Source organism: Mandrillus leucophaeus, unplaced genomic scaffold, assembly GCF_000951045.1.
Source record: "Mandrillus leucophaeus isolate KB7577 unplaced genomic scaffold, Mleu.le_1.0 Scaffold64, whole genome shotgun sequence".
Classification (NCBI taxonomy): domain Eukaryota; kingdom Metazoa; phylum Chordata; class Mammalia; order Primates; family Cercopithecidae; genus Mandrillus; species Mandrillus leucophaeus.
Window position 1 is genome coordinate 63,878 of NW_012106919.1, and position 23,436 is coordinate 87,313.

A 23,436-nucleotide genomic window follows, 5' to 3' on the forward strand; every position below is an offset into this window, starting at 1 on the left:
CGGTTTGCCAGTATTTTATTGAGGATTTTTGCATCGTTGTTCATCAGGGATATTGGTCTAAAATTCTCTTTTTTTGTTGTGTCTCTGCCAGGCTTTGGAATCAGGATGATGTTGGCCTCATAAAATAAGTTAGGGAGGATTCCCTCTTTTTCTGTTGATTGGAATAGTTTCAGGAGGAATGGTACCAGCTCCTCCTTGTAACTCTGGTAGAATTCGGCTGTGAATCCGTCTGGTCCTGGACTTTTTTGGTTGGTAGGCTATTAATTATTTCCTCAGTTTCAGAGGCGGTTATTGATCTATTCAGGGATTCAACTTCTTCCTGATTTAGTCTTGGGAGGGTATATGTGTCCAGGAATTTATCCATTTCTTCTAGAATTTCTAGCTTATTTGCGTAGAGGTGTTTATAGTATTCTCTGATGGTAGTTTGTATTTCTGTGGGGTCGGTGGTGATATCCCCTTTATCATTTTTTATTGTGTCTATTTGATTCTTCTCTCTTTTCTTCTTTATTAGTCTTGCTAGGGATCTATCAATTTTGTTGATCTTTTCAAAAAACCAGCACACAGCAGAATTTCTACCCAAGCAATAGCATCAATACCTCATAGCTATGACCAAGAATTGTTGTAAAAGCAAATATGCCACAAGGATACATTTTTATAATCATTTAAAATGAGAGTGCTATATTCCAAGAATTAGAATATTGGTACTTAAAGTGATGTTAGAGATTATTTAGATTCAAATAAAGTATCTAACTCATAATGAGAGCTCAATAAATGTGAGCTGTTGCAACTGTCCAATCTGCTTACTTTTCAAGTAAAATGACTTGTCCAAAATCATAAAATTACTTAGTAGTTATTTAGAATGTCTTCTGATTCTCTATGGCATGCTCTTGCTTCTATATTATACTATAGTCCCTTTCCTAAGAGATTTTTTATTAAGTAGGCATCATTAGACTATTCTTCGTTTACATAAATTCTTAGTGCATTTTAACATAAACAAACATAAAAATACAGCTTACTTGTAAATGTAATTGATCCTAAGCCACTATGCTAGAAAACTAAACACTAGAAAAACTAAATATATATTTTATTTTCCAAATCTTTTTGTTTGGCCTTTTCTATTTCAGGAGAACTAGATTGAGGAATAGGGGTAAGAAATGATTTTAACACCTCATATCTTTTAAAACTTGTTAAAGTTTACTTGTTAAAGTAAATTTGAACTTATGGCTTACTCTATATCAGGAGCAAATAAAAGCATTCAAGAATTATTCCATGGTTTAGTCTTCTTAAAATAATTATTGTAGAATCTCAATATTTATAACATAGAAGACTTAAATTGTAATGATTTTGAGATGAGAATCCCTTAGATCATTTATTTATTTTCCAACTCTTTAAAAAAATTCTGACAAAATTCAGACTGATAAAAAAGTTGAAAAAATATTATTAAAAATTTCTAAATTCTTTTCACCCAGATTTCCAAAATGTTAACATTTTACTTCATTTGTTTATTCTTCTCTGGCTCTCTCATTTAAGAGTAATTAGTAACTTGATTGATGCCCTTTCCCCTAAATACCTTAGTGTATATTTCTACAAACAAATGCATTCTCTTATATGACCACTTTACAATGATCAAAACCAGGAAATTAACACTTATGCAATATAATTAACAATCTATGGATTTTATTCAGATTCCACCAATTACCTCATTAATATTCTTTATAGCAAAAGGAAATTTCTAGTCATGCATTGCCTTCAACTCTAACTTTTGTCTCCTTTAGTCTGGAACACTTCCTGCGTTTTTCTTGCCGTTGATATTCCTGGAGAGTAAGGTCAGTTCTTTTTTAGAATGTTTCTCCATTTGAGTTTATCTGATGCTTCCTCATGATTAGATTCAGGTTATTTAAATTTTTGATAGGAATACCAACAAAGTGGCTTTTCTTATCCCACAAAGAGTCTTGCTTAATCTGAGCACAGCCAGCCTGCAGACACCATGGACAGGGCTCTAGCCAAGCGACCCTGTCTGTAAAGTTCTGCATATTTCTACATAGGAGGAAAGAGAACCTCTGGTCTCTTGACTCTGTAACAGTGCTAACTGTTTTAGGTGACTGTTCCTGATTTAGGGAGTAAGTTCATTAGAAGAGTCCCTGTCCCACTTCAGCTGTTAGTAGTGTGTTGCTAAGCTCCCAAATGGGAGGAAGTGAGCTTCCAAGATCATCTGGATTTGTCTTTCTTCATTTTTTCTCTCCTCTTTTCTTCTTCCTTATTTCTCTCTTCTTCTATAAATCACCAAATCCCCTCCCCTAACAGTGGCCTAGATGAAATAAAATTTTTACCAGATTACAATTTTAGGAAGGAATAAGGTAACAGACATTCCTTGATAAGTTGATGGAGAGATGAGCCGACACTAATACATGAGAGTTGATGCTTTGGCTTTGTTTTATTTTACTCCTGCTTCTTTCTCTACAACTGCTTATTGCTCTTCAAAAGGACATACAGCCATAACTCTGATTGCATCTCAGCCACTGCTCATAGGAGTTCAAACTGCAGAGGCACAAGCTGATGAAAAATGGAAGGTCTTCTCCTGGATGCTCAACACGTTGCACCAAATGAATTGGGAAGTAACAGGCACAAAACCAGAGCCTGGGATAGTGGAAAGAGCTTGGGCTTTGGAGGCTGAAAGACCTTGGCCTTCACCCTGCCTTTGATGATTCTTAGCTGGGTGACCTTGTGCCAGTCCTTGACTTCTCTGCAGAATGGGGCTAATGACACCTATGTTGTCAGGCTGATTTGAGGATTATAAATAAGACATTTATGAGGAACTCAGTATTTTGTGGGATTCAGTGAACTATCTATTATGTATCTAAATTTGTTTGAGCAAGAAAGCCTAAATTTGGGAGCCCTCATTGGGAACAGATTTTCGCTCCTATTTAGAAAAAAATTTTCTTAATCACAGCCTCAATTTTCTTTGCTAAGGAACAAAGAGTGCTACAGGCTCTGTGTAGGAAGGGATAGGGAGCCATAATTACCTCGCAAATGCTCTTGTATGTAAATTGACAAATCTGTATATAGAGAAATGTATATGGAGAAGTGTCTGGAAGGATGTTTGCCAAAATGCTAACGATGGTTATCTCTGGGAGGTGGGATTTCAGAAGACTTTATGCTTTCTTCTTTATACTTTTCTTTATTTTTTAAATGTAGATTTTTTTTTTTTTTTTTTTAAGAAAGCATGCTTACATTTGCTTTCTATTGCTGGATTTTTCAACTTTTCCTAATAGATTTCAATGGAGTCAGAAATGTGTTCTAATAATATATATTCTCACTCTTAGCTTACAAAGGTGTTGCTCTACCAAATTCTTCCATTCACTGAAAGAAAATAATTATGCATCTTAAAGAAAGTGTGCTTACATTTGCCTTTTATTGCTGGGATTTCCCAATATGTCTTAACAGATTTCAGTGGAGAAAGAAATGTGTTCTAATAATGTATTCTCAATCTTAGCATACAAAGGTGTTTTTTTATTAAACACTTTTCTTCACTGAAAGGAAGTCTTACAGAAACTATACTTACATTTATTTATTTATCTTTTATTACTGAAATTTGAAATTTTCAATTTGTCCTAATAGGTACAAATGGAGAAAGAAACATGTACTTTTCTTTATTGTTTGATTGTTTAAAATTTTTTTACAAATGGCACAAGAAATCTCTTTTTAAAAGTTATGAAACAAGCAAAGGATTATTCTGGCCCCATGTATATTTTATTCCTAAAAATCTATTAGAAGCTAAGGGTTACCCTTAGGAATGGACTGGTAGGTAAGCTCTGAACTTGATCTTTCAGTGAGTATTCACTGAATAAGGCAGATACTCAGGGACTGGGCCATCCTGGAAATAGTATCTCATTTAGCCCTCAGAACAACCTCTGAGGTAAGTATTAATAGCCCTATTTCAAAGATATAGTGAAAGACAGGTTAAGCAAGTTGCCCAAGATCACACTTCTGATAAGTAGTACTACCAGAATTCAAAACTAGACCTGTCTGATTCCAAAGCTAGTGTTTATCAAACTGTGTTCCATGGAATACTATATTCTTTGAGCTGTTAATAAGTAATCTCCAACATAAAAATAGGTTTGTAGTTATATATGTTTCTCTTTTCACAACGCACATTAGCATGTAAGAAGCTTTTCTCTTACACTGTTTTTTTCTTTATCTTGGCTTTTGTTTGAAGAGCACTTATTAATATCTCATAAGTGTAATGGTCTATGTAGCACCAAAGCTGTCTTACTGTGGCTCCAGACCAGCTTGTAACATTGGATCAGATAAGGCTGAAGATGAAGAACTGATAGAGGTTTTTTTTTTTTTTTTAACTTAAAAATTTTTTAAAATAGAGACGGGGTTTCACTATGTTGTTCTGGCTAGTCTTGAACTGCTAGGCTCAAGGGCTCGTCCCACCTCAACTTCCCAGAGGTTCTTGAAGCCTCTATCCAACCTTAACCACTTCTAAGCTTGATTAAATTCAAGAGTAGATTACATGGTGCTGTTAGTCCAGGTCAAAAAAAAGACAGGATGGAATTAGAAATCCACAGGTCTACCAGCTCAAGCCCATTGGAGGAAACTGAAGGATAAAGTTAATCCCTAACCTCCATGTTGAGTTGTGGAAGGTAGCCACAGCTAAGTGTAGTTTGGTCATGCAGATTTCCTGGAAACTGATGTTGGTGGTTTTTGCATAGAACCATGAGTCATGGAGCTGAGAGTCATAGACTTTGACTGTGGGAGGGGTGTCAGTTCCTCTAGATGGTAGTTGGAAGGGGTGGGAGGCTTAATCACTGCCCAGTAGCAGTGAAGAAGGGGAAAGGGAAATGGAGCAGCATTCTCTCTGGGGCCCTTATGGCATGTGGCAAAAGTAGTGACAATCTTCACCAGGTGAGAAGATTTTCTTATTCAATTTGGTATGAGTCTGGAAAGGTAGAAAGTGGGAGAGGAAGGAAGAAGAGGTTCTTCTTCCTGTCTGTGAAGGAAAGAATCAGTGGGAATGTCCCTAAGTTTGGGCACCTAGCCAGTTGGTGCTCGGTGGACAATCAGGTTACAGGGGCCTGAACTAATTGTCATAGGATACCAGGATGTTGGGGCTGATGTGATTCTAGGAGGCATCTGGCTCAATTCCTTTCTGTTACTGATGGGTAAGTTAGTTATTTGCCTATGTCCAAAACATCAGTTTATTAGTAGACTAAAAATTCAAGCCCAAGGCTCCTGACTCTGCAGTGTCATGTTCATTCCACTACATCAGATAATTCTGAGGTAATGAGGCTTTGAGAATCCAAAGATGAATAGCATAGATCTTACCCTCAAGGAGCTCATATTCTAGTGAGGGAATAGTCATTTATAAAACAGAATGGTTAGTACAGTGGCAGAGGTACACAGGTATTACAGATACTCCTTAGGGGAAGTGAGGGTTGGGTGTGAACACTTAGACATAAACAGAGACGACTTCCTGGAAAAGTGACACTTGAGCTGAATCATTAGGATGATCAGTAACTAACTAGAATAAGAGACCATAAAGAAAAGGGGAAATTTCAGCAAAGAAACACATTAGCAAAGTAAAGAAGGAAGCATTAAGACAAGGATTCAATATTGCTTGCTAAATTTTCAAGTATAATACAGGGGGTGTTGCCATGAGTGTGAATTGATGGACAAGAGTAAATTAGGAGGGGCCTTTGACGTAAATGTACCCATGCATAAATCCATCACTACAGTCAAAACACTGAGCATATGCATCAGTCACTACAGATTCCTTGTGACCTTCTGTAATCCCTTTCTCTCACCCTTCCCTGCTCCCTCTATTCACCTCCTACCCTCCCCTACCTTCATCCTCAGACAATCATTGATCTGCTTTCTGTTGCTATAGATTAGTTTTCATTTTCTAAAATGTTATATAACTGGAATCATACAGAATATAGTCTTTTTTATTTACCCTCTTTCATTCACCATGATTATTTTTACATTCACTTATGCTGTAGAGTGTAACAATAGTTCATTCTTTTTAATTGCTAAGTAGTTTCCATTGTAAAATCATACCACTCTTTATTTATACATTCACTTGTTTATGGACATTTGGGTTGCTTCCAGTTTGGGTTATTACAAATAAAACTATGAACTTTCCTGCACTAGTCCTTGTATGGACATATGCTTTCATTTCTCTTGGGTAAATACCTAGGAGTAGAATGGCTGGATCATATGATAAGTATATGTTTAACTTTGTACAAAACCAGCAAACTGCTTTTGAAAATAGCTATAGCATTTTACATTCCCTCCAACAGTGTGTAACAGTTCCAGTTTCACCACATCCTCGCCAACACTTGGTGTGGTCAGGTTTTGAAAACATTTTAGCCATTCTAGGAGATGTGGAGTGGTATCTTACCATGGTTTTAATTTGCATATCCTTAATGACTAATGAAGTAGAGATTTTTTTTCATGTGCTATTTGCCATCCATATAATATCTTCTTTCTTTAAGTGTCTGTTCTGATCTTTTGCCCATTTTAAAAATTGGATTGTTTATTTTCTTACCATTGAGTTTCAAGAGTTGTTTTTATACTCTGGATACATGCCTTTTATCTTCTGTGTGATTTGGAAATATTTTTTGCCTTATGTGCCTTGTCTTTTCATTCTCTTAACAGTGTCTTTTGAAGAGCAGAAGTTTTTAATTTTGAAGAAGTCCAATTTATCAACTTATTGTACTTTTGGTGTCTTATCTGAGAACTCTTTGTGTAATCAAGGTTGCAAATATTTCCTTCTGGAGAATTATAGTTTTGGATTTTACCTTTAGATCTATGATTCACTACTAGTTATGATTTCATATGGAGAGAGGTATAAATGCAAGTTCATTTTTTGCATATTAATAGACAATTGTTCCCAGCACCATTTGTTGAAAAAAGTATTGTTCATTCACTAATGTATTAATTTTGTATTTTTTTGAAAATCAGTTGTCTGTATACATATGGACTCTCTATTCTGTTCTCCTGATATATTTATTTAACACCAGTGCTATGCTGTCTTTATTGTTGTAGTTTTATAGAAAGTAATATAACTAGGTAGTGTTTGTATTCCAATTTTGTTCTTTATCAAACTCATTTTTACTATTCTAAGTCTTCTGCATTCCCAAATGAATTTTAGAATTAATTGCTTGAAGTCTACAAAAAATTCTGCTGTAGTATTGATTGGGATTACAATCTATAGATAAATTTGGAAGAATTGACATCTTAAAAATATTGAATTCCTGGTAGATGGATGTGGTATATCTCTCCATTATTTGCGTCTTTTCAATTTCTTTCAGCAATGTTTGCTTTTAAGTTTGCAGCGTACAATTATTTCACAACTTTTGTCAGATTTATGCCTAAGTATTTCATATATGATGCTATCATGAATGATACTTTAAAAAAATACTTGATTTCTAATGGTTACTAGTGCATAGAATGCTATTATTTTTTGTAGATTGAATCTTGTGTCTAGCAACCTTGCTACACTTACTTGTTAGTTCTAGTAGTTTTTTTGTAGATTTATTTAGATTTTCTACAAAGACATTCATGATATCTGTGAACAAAGACAGTTTTACTTTTGTTTTCTTTCCAATTTGGATGCCATTCTTTTCATATTTCATTTGCACTGCCTAGAAACTCTAGTACAATGCCAAATAGAGTAGTTAAGAGTAAACAGACTTATTTTCTTCCTTATATAAGGGTAAGACATTTGGTAGTATACCATTAAGTATGATGTTCTTAATTCTATGCCCTTCATAAATGCCTTTTATAAGTTTGCATAAGTGTTCTTTTATTCCTAGTTTGCTAAGTTTTTATCACAAATAGATGTTGAATTTTGTCAAATAAATTTCCTGTATCTATTCAGAAGATAATTTGTTTTCTCTTTCAGTTTGTTAATATAAGTACCTTTTTCAATGTTAAAATAACCCTACATTCCTGAGAGTAGCCCCATTTGTTCATAATTTCTTATCATTTTTCTATATTGTTAGATGTTTTTTACTAAAATCTTGTTTATGATTTTCACATCTTGTTCTGAGGAATGTTGGTCTGTGGTTTTATTTCTTGTAATATCTTTCTGCTTTTAGTAACTGAAAATTCTGGCCTCACAGGATAAGCTAGAGACTATACCCTCCTTTTCTATTTTCTGGAAGATTTGATATAGAATCAGTATTATTTCTGCCTTACATATTTAGTAGAAATCATCAATAAGACATCCGGACTAGCAGTTTTCTTTATGAGAAGATTTTTAAACTCCAAAATCAGTTTCTTATTAGAGATAGGATTATTCAGGTTATCTATTTCTTGAGAGAGATTTGGTAATTTGTGCCTTTCGATGAGTTCATCTATTTCATCTAAGTTGTATTGGCATCAAGTCATTTATTATATTGACTTATCCTTTTGATATCTATAGAATTTGTAGTGTTGTTCTCTCATTCCTAATATTGATAATTTTTGTTCTCTATTTTAAAATTGATTACCTGTGTGTAAGTTTATCAATTTTATCAGTCTTCTAAAAGAGCCAACTTTTGTGAGGTTTTTTTTGTTTTGTTTTGTTTTTCTGTTTAATTGATCTCAGTGTTTATCTTTATTACCTACTTCCTTCTGCTTATTTTGGGTTTAATTTGTTATACTTTTTCTAGTTTCTCAAGATGCAATCGGAAGTCATTAATTGGAGACCACTCTCCTTTCAGCTATAGACATTTAGCACTAAAATTCATCCCGAAATATTGCTTTAGTGACATTCACACATTTTCAACATGTTTTTAAAGTTTTTCTCAATTCAGAATTCTAATATTCTCTTTGATTTCTTCTTTGATCTATGAACTGTTTAGAAGTATGCTATTTAGTTTCCCAATTTGAAGAGATTTTCTAGGGATATTTCTGTTATGATTTCTAATTCAATTCCTTCTAAATTTATTGAAACTTGGTTTATGTCCAGAATGGTCTATCTTGGTAAATGTTTCATGTAACCTTGAAAAGAATGTATATTCTGCTGTTGTGGGGTGGAGTGTTCTATCACAATCAGTTAGTTTAAGTTGATTGGTGCTGTTGTTCAAATATTTACTGCTTTTCTGTCTACTGATTCCATCAATTATTAAGAGAAGGATATTGAACTATTCAAATATAACTGTATACTTGTCTATTTCTTCTTTCAGTTCTGTTCATTTCTGTCTCAGATTTTGACTAGGTGCAAAAACGCTTAAGATTTTTATGTTCTTTAGCTCAATCAGTCCCTTTATAATTATAATCTTCTTTATCCTTGATGTTTTTTTCTGTAATAGTGTTTGTTTTAGTCTAAACAAACTCCAGTTTAGACACTCCAGCCTTTTTTTCCTTTTATTAGTGTTAGTATGGTACATCTTTTTCTGTCGTTTTACTTTAAAATGTATTTGCTTCTTTATATTTTAAATGCATTTTTTGTAGGCAACATAATTGGGTCTTGTTTTTATAATTCATCTATTTATTCCTGCTTCATATTTTAAGTATTCAGACCATTTCATTTACTGTGATGTTGATATGGTTGGGATTTTAGCATATTTGTTTTTTATTTGTCCATTTTTCTATTTGTTCTTTATTTTTCCCATCTGTTGTTCCCCCTTTTCTCTTTTTCTGGCTTCTTTTGATTAATCTAGTATTTTTAAAGATTTTTACCTTCAAGTGAGGTTACCACTTCCATATAAGAAGCTCCCAGTGGTATACTTCCATTTCTCCCTTCCCAGCCTCTACACTATTATTATCATAAAGTTTACTTTTACATTTATTATTAATGCAATGCAATATTGTTATTATTTTTGTTTGAACTGTTCAGTATCTTTTAAAGAGATTTAAGACCAGGTGCGGTCGTCCAAGCCTGTAATCCCAGCACTTTGGGAGGCTGAGACAGGCGGATCAGCTGAGGTCAGGAATTCGAGACCAGCCTGGCCAACATCGTGAAACCCCCTCTCTACTAAAAATGCAAAAAATTAGCTGGGCTTGGTGGTGCATATCTGTAATCCCAGCTACTCAGGAGGCTGAGGCATGGAAATTTCTTGAACCTGAGAGGCGGAGGTTGCAGTGAGCCAAGATCATGCCACTGCACTCCAGCCTGGGTCACAGAGCAACACCTTGTCTCAAAAAAAAAAAATAAATAAATAAATAAAAATAAAAATAAATTAAAGAGATTTAAATAGAAAGAAAAAAGTATTGTGCATTTATTCCTGTAGCCACCTTTTCTGGTGCTCTTTGTTCCTTTGTGTAAATCTGTAATTCCATCTGGTCTCATTTTTCTTCTACTTAGAGGATTGCCTTTAACATTTCTTGTAGTATGGATCTACTGGTGTGGAATTCTTTCACCTTTTGTATATCTTAAAGTCCTTTTTTTAGTTAGTAAAATGTATTTTTGTTGGGTATAGATTTTTAGGATGACAATTTTTTTTTTCTTTAGTATTTTAAATGTGTTGTTCCACTTTCTTCCAGCTTGCCTATTTTCCAGTAAGAAGTCTGCTATTATCCTTACAATTGTTCCTTATTCCTTAACAGGTCTTTTTTCCCCTGGTTGTTTTAAGATTTTCTTTTTATCACTGTTTCTTGAGTACTTTGATACTGATAAAGGGCTGGGAAACACCCAAATTCATCATTCACTCCTGATAAACAGAATAGTTCTTTAAGACTTAATAATTGGCAGGTCGCGGTGGCTCACGCCTGTAATCCCAACCCTTTGGGAGGCTGAGGCAGGTAGATCACAAGGTCAGGAGTTCGAGACCAGCCTGGCCAACATAGTGAAACCCTGTCCTTACTTTAAAAAAAAAATACAAAAATTAGCTGGATGTGGTGGCGGGCACCTGTAATCTCAGCTACTCTGGAGGCTGAGGCAGGAGAATCACTTGAATCCGGAAGGCGGAGGTTGCAGTGAGCCTAGATCATGCCACTGCACTCCAGCCTCGGTGAAAGAGCAAAACTCCGTCAAAAAAAAAAAAAAAAAAGACTAAATAATCATGGGTTCAATTTACTGAGTACCGGTCTTGCTGTGTCACAGTCTGTGTGATAAGATCATTTAATCTTCACATCCACCCTAAGAGGGATAAGTATTGGCCCGTTTTATATAGGTAGGAAGAACTTATGACTAGAACTGTTAAGTTTGGTGTCCAATTCTCACAAAGCTGTTTAATGGCATATGTAAGAGGAAAATTCGAGTTTGACCTCAAAGCCTGGGTAGTAAATCATCACATTTGACTCTTGATATATATTCAAATGCATTTGTAATCCAATTAATTTTATTTTAATTTTATTAAAGTAATGATGTAGATTTAAGGATAATCCTGAGGAGTAAGACAAGAAGAAAAAGGGGGAAAAAAGCACAAAGTAAAGGAAAAGGGTATGAAATAGATCTAAGTTTTTGGTGTTTACAACAGAGAAATTCACTTTATTGTGGAAGAGAAGTAGCTCACCAGGGTTATCTACAGCCTGGATGAACTATTCCCTCAAGACCATGTGGTTCCCGGGTACCTTGAAACTGCAAAGAAGATACTATGGATTGCACAAGTGACCCATGCACTGGAAAAGGCATAATTTTAATGGAACACTGCCTCAACATTCTGCTTTAAATATCAGTCCTGTGCACAGTTTTAAAAATGAGTCACTTTATAGAATATCATTACCTCTGACAGAAAATTCAAAATTCTGGCCAGGCACGGTGGCTCATGCCTGTAATCATCCCAACACCTTGGGAGGCCGAGGTGGGTGGATCACTTGAGGTCAGGAGTTTGAGGCCACACTAGGCAACATGGTGAAACTTCCTTTCTACTAAAAATACAAAAATTATCCGGGCATGGTGGTTCATGCCTTTAGTCTCAGCTACCTGGGAGGCTGAGATGGGAGGATCACTTGAGCCTGGGAGGCGAAGGTTGCAGTGAACCAAGATTGTGCCACTGCACTCCAGTTGGGTGACAGATTGAGACTCTGAAAAAAAAAAAGAAAGAAAGAGAGAGAGGGAGGGGAGGGGAGGGGAGGGAAGGGAAGGTCAAAATTCTGTATCTGGATTTCTAGAATTGAGGACCAGACATTGGAAACTGATGTCCTCACTAAGAAAATGATATTCTAGTTGAAAAAAAAACAACAACTTACATTGCTATCTTTTTTTACTTCCCCATTGCATATTTGTTGGCTTGTTTTATCTCTGCTGTAAGACTGTTATCTTCTGGAGGATAGCTACTGCTTAGTCACAGTTGTGTTTTCCACAACATCTAGAACAGAAAACATTATAAATGTTTCTGCAGTAAAAGAATAAATGAGGCATGGCTATGTTCTCCCCACTTTCATGTGGAGAAGTTTACTATCAAATGTAGTATGTACATGAATCATAGAGTATTTAAGAAACTGGCCCATCAAGCTGTTGGCTTTCTTGATGGCTGACCAGTTCATCCCTGACTTCAAGGGTTTAAGTAAGTGCCCAGACACTAGTTGCTAATGCTGCAGATAGAGCTGAAGCACTGGGCTGGTCTTTGTCACTGTGACCCATCCTCTTCTAAGAATGGCTCTATTTTCTTCTACAGTGCTTAATTCAATGTTAAGCATTGTTGACTTACTGAATTGGACAAAAACTGAATGTCTAAGATGAGCCAGTTGGTATTTCAGTTCAGAAACTAGGAAAGTGGAGAGTTTGGGGAAACTTTCCAGAGGAGAGCCACAGCTCAACCCCAAGGTAATGCTAGAGATCCCTGAACATTTGCGCACTCTGATCTCTGGCTACCTTACAGAGCCAGGTAACTTAATTTCTTCTTCCTTATTCCTTAGGGCAAGAATATCACAGCATGGGCATGAGTAGCTTGAAATTGCTGAAGTATGTCCTGTTTTTCTTCAACTTGCTCTTTTGGGTAAGTGTGTCTCTTCTGAGCATGGTTAAGCTCACCTTTCCCCAGCTAAGCTCTCCTCTCTCCTCTACTGAAGAGGCTGGTGTGGGGTAAAATGCATGCATGTTTGGGTCATGTTCAGCACAACCATCCTAGAAACAAAGGAATAATAATTTTTCCCTTCTTCCTGCCACAGAATAAACCTGCAAAATTGAAAGGTACTAGTGCAGTTATTAATGGAGGTGCTGTTTCTCTCTGAGGGCTTTAGTTTACTACTACTTATAGCTCATTTATATAGGTGAGAAACCTGAGACTGTGTGCTTTGGGTATTGAGTGCCTCTGTTTTTCTTGTCTTTTTTTTTTAGATTCCTTGAAACAATAAGTGAATGAAAGGAAAGTCACCCTTTCCAGGGAGGTTTCACTGTACAAAATTCAGCAATTGAATTTCAGATACAGGATGGGTTGGTACTTGTGTATATGAGAAGATTATTATAAGTTTGGCTTCTCTAGTTTTCTGCCTAGCAAGATGAGCTTCCTCAAGCAGGACATCTTCTCTACATGGTCATGGTTTCCACAGGGAAAGCCATGTGTGAGTGACTGAAAAGATAAGGAACAGGAAGTTAGACCTATATATAGTGAAGATATTGTGCGGCTCACAGGAGTGCTCTTTCCTTGGTATTTCGAAATAGGTAGGAAGAGTTGTGAGTAGGTCTCCACATGAGAAAGCTGAGATTGCCTATCCAATGTAAGCATGGAAAAGTTTGGTAAAAAAATTGTTTATGAGACTCTGATTGAGCCAGTTAAAAATAAAGTGATTCTGATCTCAAGGAAGTAAGAATATGAGGAGATACCCAAGAACCACATTTTGCTTCAGGATGTTGTGGGATTCTTCCTTTCAGATCTGTGGCTGCTGCATTTTGGGCTTTGGGATCTACCTGCTGATCCACAACAACTTCGGAGTGCTCTTCCATAACCTCCCCTCCCTCACGCTGGGCAATGTGTTTGTCATTGTGGGCTCCATTATCATGGTAGTTGCCTTCCTGGGCTGCATGGGCTCTATCAAGGAAAACAAGTGCCTGCTTATGTCGGTGAGTCCTTACAGAGATGTGGTGCCCCAAGTCAGGGAGATGGTGCCTAAGTCCCAGGCAAGATGTTTTTTGGTAGGTCACTTATAGGCACAGAAAGATCTTAGGAAAATGAGATTGGTACCTCAGATCAGCCAAGTCTGCCCAGACCAATAGTATATTAGGTATGACTAAGGTCCCATGGACAGGTGAGAGAGGGCATTGCTGTCCCCCTTGGTAGCCATTTTACACTGCTAATAATGACCTTTGTCATTATTATAATTCCCCTTCATAGCATTTTATTTTTTCTTTATGTCTGGATGAAACCAGGTGTCATCTATCTTCCAAAATCCTCCTCATGCTAGCTATTATTATGTACTTTCAGGATCTGACTCAGAGTCACTAACTAATGGAAAAATAATTTCTAGATTCTTTCCTCCCCAAATGCCAGAGGATGCTTCCTTAACTCATATATGCACAAGATACTCCATAGAGATCCAACTTAGTTGAGGGCTCTGGCTGCAGCCGTTGAGGTCTAATGTGAGAGATGCTAGAGCCTTTTGCATATTGCCTATCAGGTACTATCCCGAGGAGTACGTTAAGGCTTAGGTTTTGCCTGTAAGCACAGTGCCTGTAGAACACTGAGCTCTGCATTTCTCTAGTGTTCCCAGAACAGAGCTTGGTGTAACAGTGCCACTCTACCAATAGATGTGGGTTTCTAATCACCTTAGCTCTTCCTTAAGTCATCTGGTTAATCTTTTTTTCCATTATGGTTCAACTTTCGTGGTTTTTTTTCTTTTTTGGAGATGGAGTTTCGCTCTTGTTGCCCAGGCTGGAGTGCGATGGCACGATGTCGGCTCACCACAGCCTCCACCTCCCGGGTTCAAGCCATTCTCCTGCCTCAGCCTCCCGAGTAGCTGGGATTACAGGCATGCGCCACCATGCTCGGCTAATTTTGTATTTTTAGTAGAGACAGGGTTTCTCCATGTTGGTCAGGCTGGTCTCTAACTCCTGACTTCAGGTGATCTGCCTGCCTTGGCCTCCCAAAGTGCTGGGATTATAGGCGTGAGCCACTGCGCCCAGTCGCTATGGGTCAACTCTTAAACTGCAGCCAAGAGAAGGAATAAAAAAAAAGTCCCTCTTCTCAGATAGTTCTCAGACTAATGGCAAAGGATGGAAGATAGCAGACATGGGGTAAGGTAAATGTTTTAAGCAGTCAAAATTAATGTTGAGGTAAAAAAGGTAAAGGAGAAGGAATAAGTGAAAATGTTTTCTGTTGTGTGTTATTAGCATAAAGGGAGTAAGCATCGGAAGCTGGAAACAAATATGAGTTAGAACCATGGCTAGGACCCTTCTTTTCACCATTGTATAGGGCTCCTCTCAGCCACTACCAGCAGTCCTCCACACAGAGGTATCCTGATCTTGTAGAAAGGACCAGGCCCCAAATGATCTAGTTTATTGAGCTTTTGCTTAACTGCTTCAATAGGTAGATGTCAAAATTGCTTAACTTATTCAACAAATGGTGTTGTGTATGTATTACGCATATAGTGCTCTGATAGGCACAGCAGGTAGGAGAGAACAAAGAAGACAGTTGATCTGCCTTCTAGAGTCTAATTGTAGAAAAAAAACACATATTTTCACAAAACAAAAGAAGGCTTACAAAGGCCTGAGGAGGCAGAACAGGAACATCCTGCACATGTGCAAACAATCCTGGATGCTCCCAGAGCTGAGTGGGAGTGGGACGAGAATGGGGATCAGTGCTGTGAGAATGTATCTGCTTTGTTTGTCCCAGTTCTTCATCCTGCTGCTGATTATCCTCCTTGCCGAGGTGACCTTGGCCATCCTGCTCTTTGTATATGAACAGAAGGTAAGTTATAAAGAGCACAACTCATTGTCTTAATACTGAAAGTGGGGAGTATGCAGTGGAGAAGTTGTTACAAAATTACAAAATAAGTCCTATAATAGAGATAGAAATGAAATGGAAGGATAGAGGAAAGAGAGAGTAATTGTAATCGGGGGCAGAAAAAATTTGTATGAAAGAGATTGTATCTGAGTGGTATCTTGAGGGGTGCCTGGAAAGAACAGTAAAACAAGTGTCTCTTCCTCTACTTGCTTTCCTCTGTATGTTTGGCAGGAGAGAATGTCTGCCTCAGTGCCTAAGGATAGTCCTTGCTTTAATTGCCCCTTTTCCTCCCTTGTAAAGCCAGAGCTCTAGAAGGAAGCAAACCTACTAAATACTTCTTCCTTCAATGTCATCTCATGCTCAGCATGTATGCCCATAGATAAACAGCCTCCCCTCACCCTTAGTTCTGAGGAGACCATTTGGAAGGGAAGAGCAAGTGGAACCACTAACCTATACTGGAAATTCCTTATTCCTTGAACTCACCTGCTTTTTACCATGTCTCCTCTGCTGGAATGTGCCTGCGCAGCTGAATGAGTATGTGGCTAAGGGTCTGACCGACAGCATCCACCGTTACCACTCAGACAATAGCACCAAGGCAGCGTGGGACTCCATCCAGTCATTTGTGAGTACAAGTGGAATCCTCTTCAGATCAGCCCAGACTTCATGTTCAAGTCTAAAACCCTGGGGGCTAGTTCCTTTTTCTGGAAGTTTCAGAATCTAAGGTCCACACTGCTGAATCCCAGAATAATGCCTTGGCTGTCACAAATATGGGAGCCCAGTAATTAGTCTGATTAGTACAAAGTTCTCTACATTCTCTCTTTCATCCTTTTCTAACGTGAATAGGTTTATTATCTAAGTTCTACTAGGATGTGAAGAAGACCCAAACACAGCAAACTGGATTAGTTTATGTATTTTCCAAAATTTTACTGAAAACAGCATTGTATAACACAAGAAATTGCCATTGAATTCCTGAGTTGCCCAAATCAGGCTTATTACATAGCCCACCAACACCCCATTCCTCATGCGCTGTTTCCACCCACAAACATGTATATGTATATGTACAGCATATACAAGCTCTGCGTTCCTGACGTGATGTGTTGGGAGATAAAGATGGAGCCTTGCACCGGTATAAACGATTTGTGTCTCAAAACAGTACCACTATGACTGCACGCTGGCTTAGTGTGGAGTAGAAGAAATGGCACAGGAATTAGAACCTGGAGACCACAATTGGGTAGCCTTGGGGAAGTCCCCTAACTTCTTTAGATCTCCAATTCTTTATTTTTTCAATTCAGTTTAGAAAACTTTTAATTATATAATTTTTAGAAATATGCGAAAGTAAAGAGAAAAACAGAAAAATGAATCTCTCAACTCTTCAATAGTTAATATTTTCCAGTGTCATCTCCTCTAATTCCCCCTTTTTTGCTAGAATATGTTAAAACAAATACTAGACAATATATTATTATTATTATTATTTTTTTTTTTTTTTGAGACGGAGTCTCGCTCTGTCGCCCAGGCTGGAGTGCGGTGGTGCGATCTCGGCTCACTGCAAGCTCCGCTTCTCGGGTTCACACCATTCTCCTGCCTCAGCCTCCTGAGTAGCTGGGACTACAGGCGCCCACCACCGCGCCCGGCTAAGTTTTTGTATTTTTAGTAGAGACGGGGTTTCACCGTGGTCTCCATCTCCTGACCTTGTGATCCGCCCGCCTCGGCCTCCCAAAGTGCTGAAATTACAGGCGTGAGCCACCGCGCCTGGTGACAATATATTATTTCACCCACTAAATATAAAAGAACTTCTTTTTAATACACCTAAAATTTTGTAATTTCTTAATACCACTAATAAAGTATATAATTAAATTTCCCTAATTTTCTCAAAAAATTTTAATTGACTTGTTCAAATCAAGATCTTAACAAGGCCTATGTGTTTATATTTGAATGATAGATCTCTCTATTTATCTTTTAATCTATAATAGTGCCCCTCTTTGTTCTTGCTTTTTGTGGAAAGAAATTAGGCTGTTTGTTCTTTAGACTTCTCCACTCTCTAGATCTGGCTAGTTGCTTCCTCGAGTATTTTGGTATCAAGGAGTCTCTGTCTCCCGCAAGCCCCGTGAACTTAAAAGTTTGATGTGGTTTTTGTTTTGTGATAAGATTGCAATAGCTGTCACTTCCTATTGCATCCTGTAAGCAGGTACATCATGTTTGATGGTCCTACTTTCTGTGATCTTAAGACTGTCTGGTGAGTCCAAGGGTGGTCAGCCTAATCCCTCCATTATGCAGTCCCTGGGTGCCTTATTCTTGATCTGTAAAATGTGATTAGATTAAGCACAGGGGTCTCTACTCCACAGGGATCTTATGGGAATGAAATGGTATAACAGATTAGAAAGCACTTTGTTTCAAGGAGCCCATAGTAATCAGACCAATTCTGGACTTCTGCTATAGAGTCAGTTCTGAAGGGCCCACCATTTCCTCTAAGGTCCACAGCTTTTTTTCACTGTCAGCTTTCTAACCATCATCATTTTGGGGGTTTGGCTTTTAGCTCCAGTGCTGTGGTATAAATGGCACGAGTGATTGGACCGGTGGCCCACCAGCATCTTGCCCCTCAGATCCAAATGTGGAGGTAATTTTGTTAGCAATGTTTCTGTTATTGACCTCTTTGTTTAAATGTTTAATTACCTTGGAAACTGCAGTCATAGAAGACCTAGACCTTTTATCGAGAAACAGGGGACCTTGAATAAAAGAGAGGCCAAGGCAACAACCTTGGGTAATTAGAAAAGTCAGAAAAACATAGGAACAAAATCATTTAGACTAGAGACTATGATTGATCTTGCTACACTAGACTATTACATTAGAGGGGAACAGTTTGTGTGAAAGTAGCAGAGGGTTGTGTCTAGATATTTCTTAAGCAAGAAGTAGGTCTCCTTATGGTTAAAAGTGAAATGAATAGGGTCAAGATAGAAAAGTTTCCCCCTCTCCCTCTTTCTCTGCTCTTCTTCCTTGGAGATGGCAGAATCCAGCCCCTTAGGGAAATGAATCATAAGTGAAGGAGTAAGGAGTTGAGGGAGACAGAGTTAGTGGAACTATTGAAACAATCTGTCCAATTAATTTGGATCTCCAGAATAGGCTCTGAGAAGAAGCCATAACTATCTTCCAACTAGACCAAATCCCTGAGGTCTTGTCTCCTCCTGTTATCTGCTCCTGAAGGGGTTTGGAAATCTCCAGGATTTTTCAGGTTTGTGGAGAAAGACTAGGACACGCACTGACCAGCAGCTGCCCTGGTGCTTGGTAGGGCTATGATGGATTTACTGAATGTTGAAGCAGAAAGTGAAATGCAAACCAATTTTAGTATTGCATGCCGTATGTTAATCTCTGATCAGCACTGAGTGTTCAAAGACAGTAGGATGTTGGTTGCTGACCTGCCTCTTAGAAGCTAGTTTTACTCAGTGGGTAAGGATCTAGGACTTCTACATTAGGTACCACTGTAATGATAACAACACCAGAAAAGTCTCTAGTTTAATATTTCCCACCTTATGCCTGTTTCTTCATTCATGCAAAGAAAATAAAAATATAATACCTAAGTCTCTTTGTATTACATAAAGCAAAATGCAAAGCATTGTATCTTCCAAATAATCCTCTTGATATGGTGCAATTTGTAACTGAAATGTTTAGAGTGGCATCATTTGTAACTGAAATGTTTTCTAGGGTTGCTACGCGAAAGCAAGACTGTGGTTTCATTCCAATTTCCTGTATATCGGAATCATCACCATCTGTGTATGTGTGATTGAGGTAAGCGCTTAATCACAGGGTTACTGTGAGGATTACAGGAGTTAAGTCAGGTAAGGTTTCAGAATAGTACCAGGTACACAGTATTTACACAATAAATGTTAGCTATTTTTACTAGTATCTGAATTCCCCCAGCCAAGTAGCAAATAATATAATTAACAATTTACTTTAAGGTATATAGAAAATGTGCTGTAAGAACATCTCTCGGCAGGGTGTGGTGGCTCACGCCTGTAATCCCAGCACTTTTGGGAGGCCGAGGCGGGCAGATCACGAGGTCAGGAGATCGAGACCATCCTGGCTAACATGGTGAAACCCCGTCTCTACTAAGAATACAAAAAGTTAGCCGGGCGTGGTAGCGGGTGCCTGTAGTCCCAGCTACTCCGGAGGCAGAGGCTGAGGCAGGTGAATGAGGTGAACCCCGGAGGCGGAGCTTGCAGTGAGCCAAGATCGCGCCACTGCACTCCAGCCTGGGCGACAGAGCGAGACTCTGTCTTCTAAAAAAAAAAAAAAAAAAAAAAAGAACATCTCCTGGTCAATTTATTCCTCAGAGATATGGGTGATTCACATGATTCACAGTCAAACAGAAAGCCAACAAGCAGAATCCCACTTTGATCCTTCCTCAGCTGGTCTGAAAAAGACGAATTGATAAAGTATTTCATTTGAAAACCTGATCTTGCATGTTAAGGGGCTGATGATGAAAATTGTAATCAATTTCCTCTTTGTTTCTGTGCTTAGTTTGACAAGTGATGGGTGAATTGAGGGTAGTTTTTTGTCCTTTTTAACAAAAAAGGACAAAAATAATGTGATATTTCTAACATTTTTCCACCCAAGTGTTGGGTATATCATAGATTAGTTAAAACTCCAACAGGAATCTCAGAGAAAATGACTTTTCTCTGCTTGGAAACAAAGGAGGCACAGAGCATGGACAGAGAGAAGTCATTGCACAGTGTTCAGTGAGCAGAATATGACCATCCTAGTAGCAGGGCTTCTGTGACTTCCTCAGAAGATAAAACATGCTCCAGTACTTTACAGCCTATTATCTTGTCATCATTGACCCCGTTTCTCTCCCCACTGCTATTCTTCAACTAAAGGAAAGAGCTCCTGAGAGAGACTTGAAAGTAATGGTGGGAAGGGTGGTTTCAGTGTAATGGATACATTCTTTTTCTCAGAGGCCAATCCCAGGAATTGTGAAAGAAATGGCTTTTCTTATGAGGACTTCAAATTTTCCCAACTCTTTTCACAGGTGCTGGGGATGTCCTTTGCACTGACCCTGAACTGCCAGATTGATAAAACCAGTCAGAGCATAGGGCTATGATCTGCAGTTGTCCTGTGGTGAAGAGGCTTGTTTCATCTCTGGAAATGCAAAACCATTCATAGCATGAAGTCCTAAATGATCACCTGCTGGATGATCCTCCTCCCAGCCTTTCCCTTTTTAGGTCCCTGTCTTATACAACCAGAGAAATGGGTGTTGGCCATGCACATCCCACCTCAGGCAGCAAGACAATCTTTCACCCACTGATGGCAGCAAGCATGTCTCTCAAAGTGGTGAAACTAATCTCTGAGCCTTTTTGAGACATGAGAGGCAAAGAGAAACTGGATCTAATGGCCCAACATCAAAAGGTGAACCCAGGATATGAATTTTTGCATCTTCCCATTGTCGAATTAGTCTCCAGCCTCTAAATCATGCCCAGTCTTCTCCCCAACGTCAAGCAAGAGACAAGTCGAAGGGAATTCTGGGGCCAGGCTCACTGGACCATTGTCGCAACCTTCTGTTTCTCTTTGACTAAGAGCCCTGGCTACAGGAATTACACAGTTCTCTTTCTCCAAAGGGCAAGATCTCATTTCAATTTCTTTATTAGAGGGCCTTATTGATGTGTTCTAAATCTTTCCAGACAAAAACTATCCAGTGATTTACATCCTAACTTCAACCAGTAACTTAGCTGATAATCACAGTAAGAAGACTTCTGGTATTATCTCTCTATCAGATAAGATTTTGTTAATGTACTATTTTACTCTTCAATAAATAAAACAGTTTATTATCTGAATCACAATATTCCTATATATCAAACACTCCTTCCATGACCCAGCCTGATTACCCTGATTAATGCACCAAGCCAGGTGTATATTAATTATCTACTGCTGCATAAAATATTACTCCAAAATTTAGTGGCTGAGGACAACAAACATTTATTATCTCCTGGTTTTTGTGGGTCAGGAATCTAGGAGCAGCTTGGCTGGGTGATTCTGGTTCACAGTCTCTCATGTAACTGCAGTCAACATGTCAGCCTGGGCTGCAGTAACCTTAAGGCTCAACTGAAAGAGGATCTACTCTCAAGCTCTCTCACCTGGCTGTTGTCAAGCCTCAGATCTTTGCCACTTGTGCCTTTCCACAGGGCTTCCTTATGACATGGAAGCTGGCTTCCCCGCATTTAAAGACATCCAAGAAAGAGCATGAGATTCGGCACCCAAAACAGAAGCCACAGTTTGTTGTTGTTGTTGTTGTTTTGAGACGGCGTCTGGCTTTGTCACAGGCTGGAGTGCAATGGTGCAGTCTTGGCTCACTGCAACCTCCGCCTCCCAAGTTCAAGTGATTCTCCTGTTTTAGCCTCCTGAGTAGCTGGGACCACAGGTGTGTGCCACCATGCCTAACTAATTTTTTTTTGTATTTTTAGTAGAGATGGTGTTTCACCATGTTGGCCAGGCTGGTCTTGAACTCCTGACCTCTGGTGATCCACCCGCTTCAGCCTCCCAAAGTGCTGGGATTACAGGCGTGAGCCATGTCACAGTTTTTTTTTTTATAACCTCAGATGTGCCACCATATCATTTCTGCCATATACTGTTTTTAAAAAGTGAGAATATGGCACATGTATACATATGTAACAGACCTGCACATTGTGCACATGTACCCTAGAACATAAAGTATAACTAAAAAAAAAAAAAAATTAAAAAAAAGTGACTTGAAATGTTCAGCTCATATTCAAATAAAAAAAAAAAGGGAGATTATAGACAAGGGTGTAAATCTGTAGTGGATAGAGATCATTGGAGGTCATCTAAGAGGTTGCCAACCCCACCATATTTGTTTGGTCAAAAAAAGAAGCTAAATTGAATTGTCTATAAGCTAAATTTAATTATCTACATATAACCACACTTTGTAAGGCAGAAAATAAGACCACATCTAATAGGCAGCCAAATGTAGAGAAGTCAGAGAAAGGGATAGAGAAGAACTGGTTTCTGTTCTTGAAGTTTTATGTATCATCTCCCCTCTCCCTTTAAAAAAATTAGTCATTTCAGTGGTAGTCTATAGAAAAGCCTACAACTTTTGCATTTTCCTGAGACAAAGAAGTAGCAGAGGAGACATTCTCTCTCTCGCTGTTTTTTGTTTTTGTTTTTTTTCTGAGACAGAGTTTTGCTCTTGTTGCCTAGGCTGGAGTGCAGCGGCACGATCTTGGCTCACTGCAACCTCCACCTCCTGGGTTCAAGTGGTTCTCCTGCCTCGGCCTCCTGAGTAGCTGAGATTACAAGCACACGCCACCACGCCTGGCTACTTTTTGTATTTTTAGTAGAGACAGGGTTTCAGCATGTTGGTCAGGCTGGTCTCGAACTCCTGACCTTGTGATCTGCCCGCCTTGGCTTCCCAAAGTGCTGGGATTACAGGGGTGAGCCACCTCGCACCTAGCCTTTTTTTTTTTTTTTTTTTTTTTAAGATGGAGCCTCACTCTATCACCAGGCTGGAGTGCAGAGGCCTGATCTTGGCTCACTGTAACCTTCGCCTCCCTAGTTAAAGCAATTCTCCAGCCTCGGCCTCCCGAGTAGCTGGGATTACAGATGCACACTACCACGC

At 38.4% G+C, this 23,436-nt stretch overlaps 1 protein-coding gene across 2 annotated transcripts in view; it reads left to right on the forward strand.

Annotated features, from left to right (window-relative positions):
- Window positions 1–21,646, forward strand: part of CD53 (CD53 molecule) — a 29,173-nt gene extending 7,527 nt beyond the window's left edge. For both annotated transcript variants that reach the window (XM_012000690.1, XM_012000689.1), the window contains 7 exons: window positions 12,796–12,875; window positions 13,751–13,939; window positions 15,708–15,782; window positions 16,345–16,440; window positions 18,352–18,432; window positions 19,515–19,598; window positions 20,839–21,646. In XM_012000690.1, coding sequence (XP_011856080.1) covers window positions 12,813–12,875; window positions 13,751–13,939; window positions 15,708–15,782; window positions 16,345–16,440; window positions 18,352–18,432; window positions 19,515–19,598; window positions 20,839–20,910 — 660 coding nt within the window. In that variant the 5' untranslated portion in view covers window positions 12,796–12,812 and the 3' untranslated portion in view covers window positions 20,911–21,646. The remainder of the gene's footprint in view (window positions 1–12,795; window positions 12,876–13,750; window positions 13,940–15,707; window positions 15,783–16,344; window positions 16,441–18,351; window positions 18,433–19,514; window positions 19,599–20,838) is intronic.
- The last annotated feature ends 1,790 nt before the right edge of the window (window positions 21,647–23,436 follow it).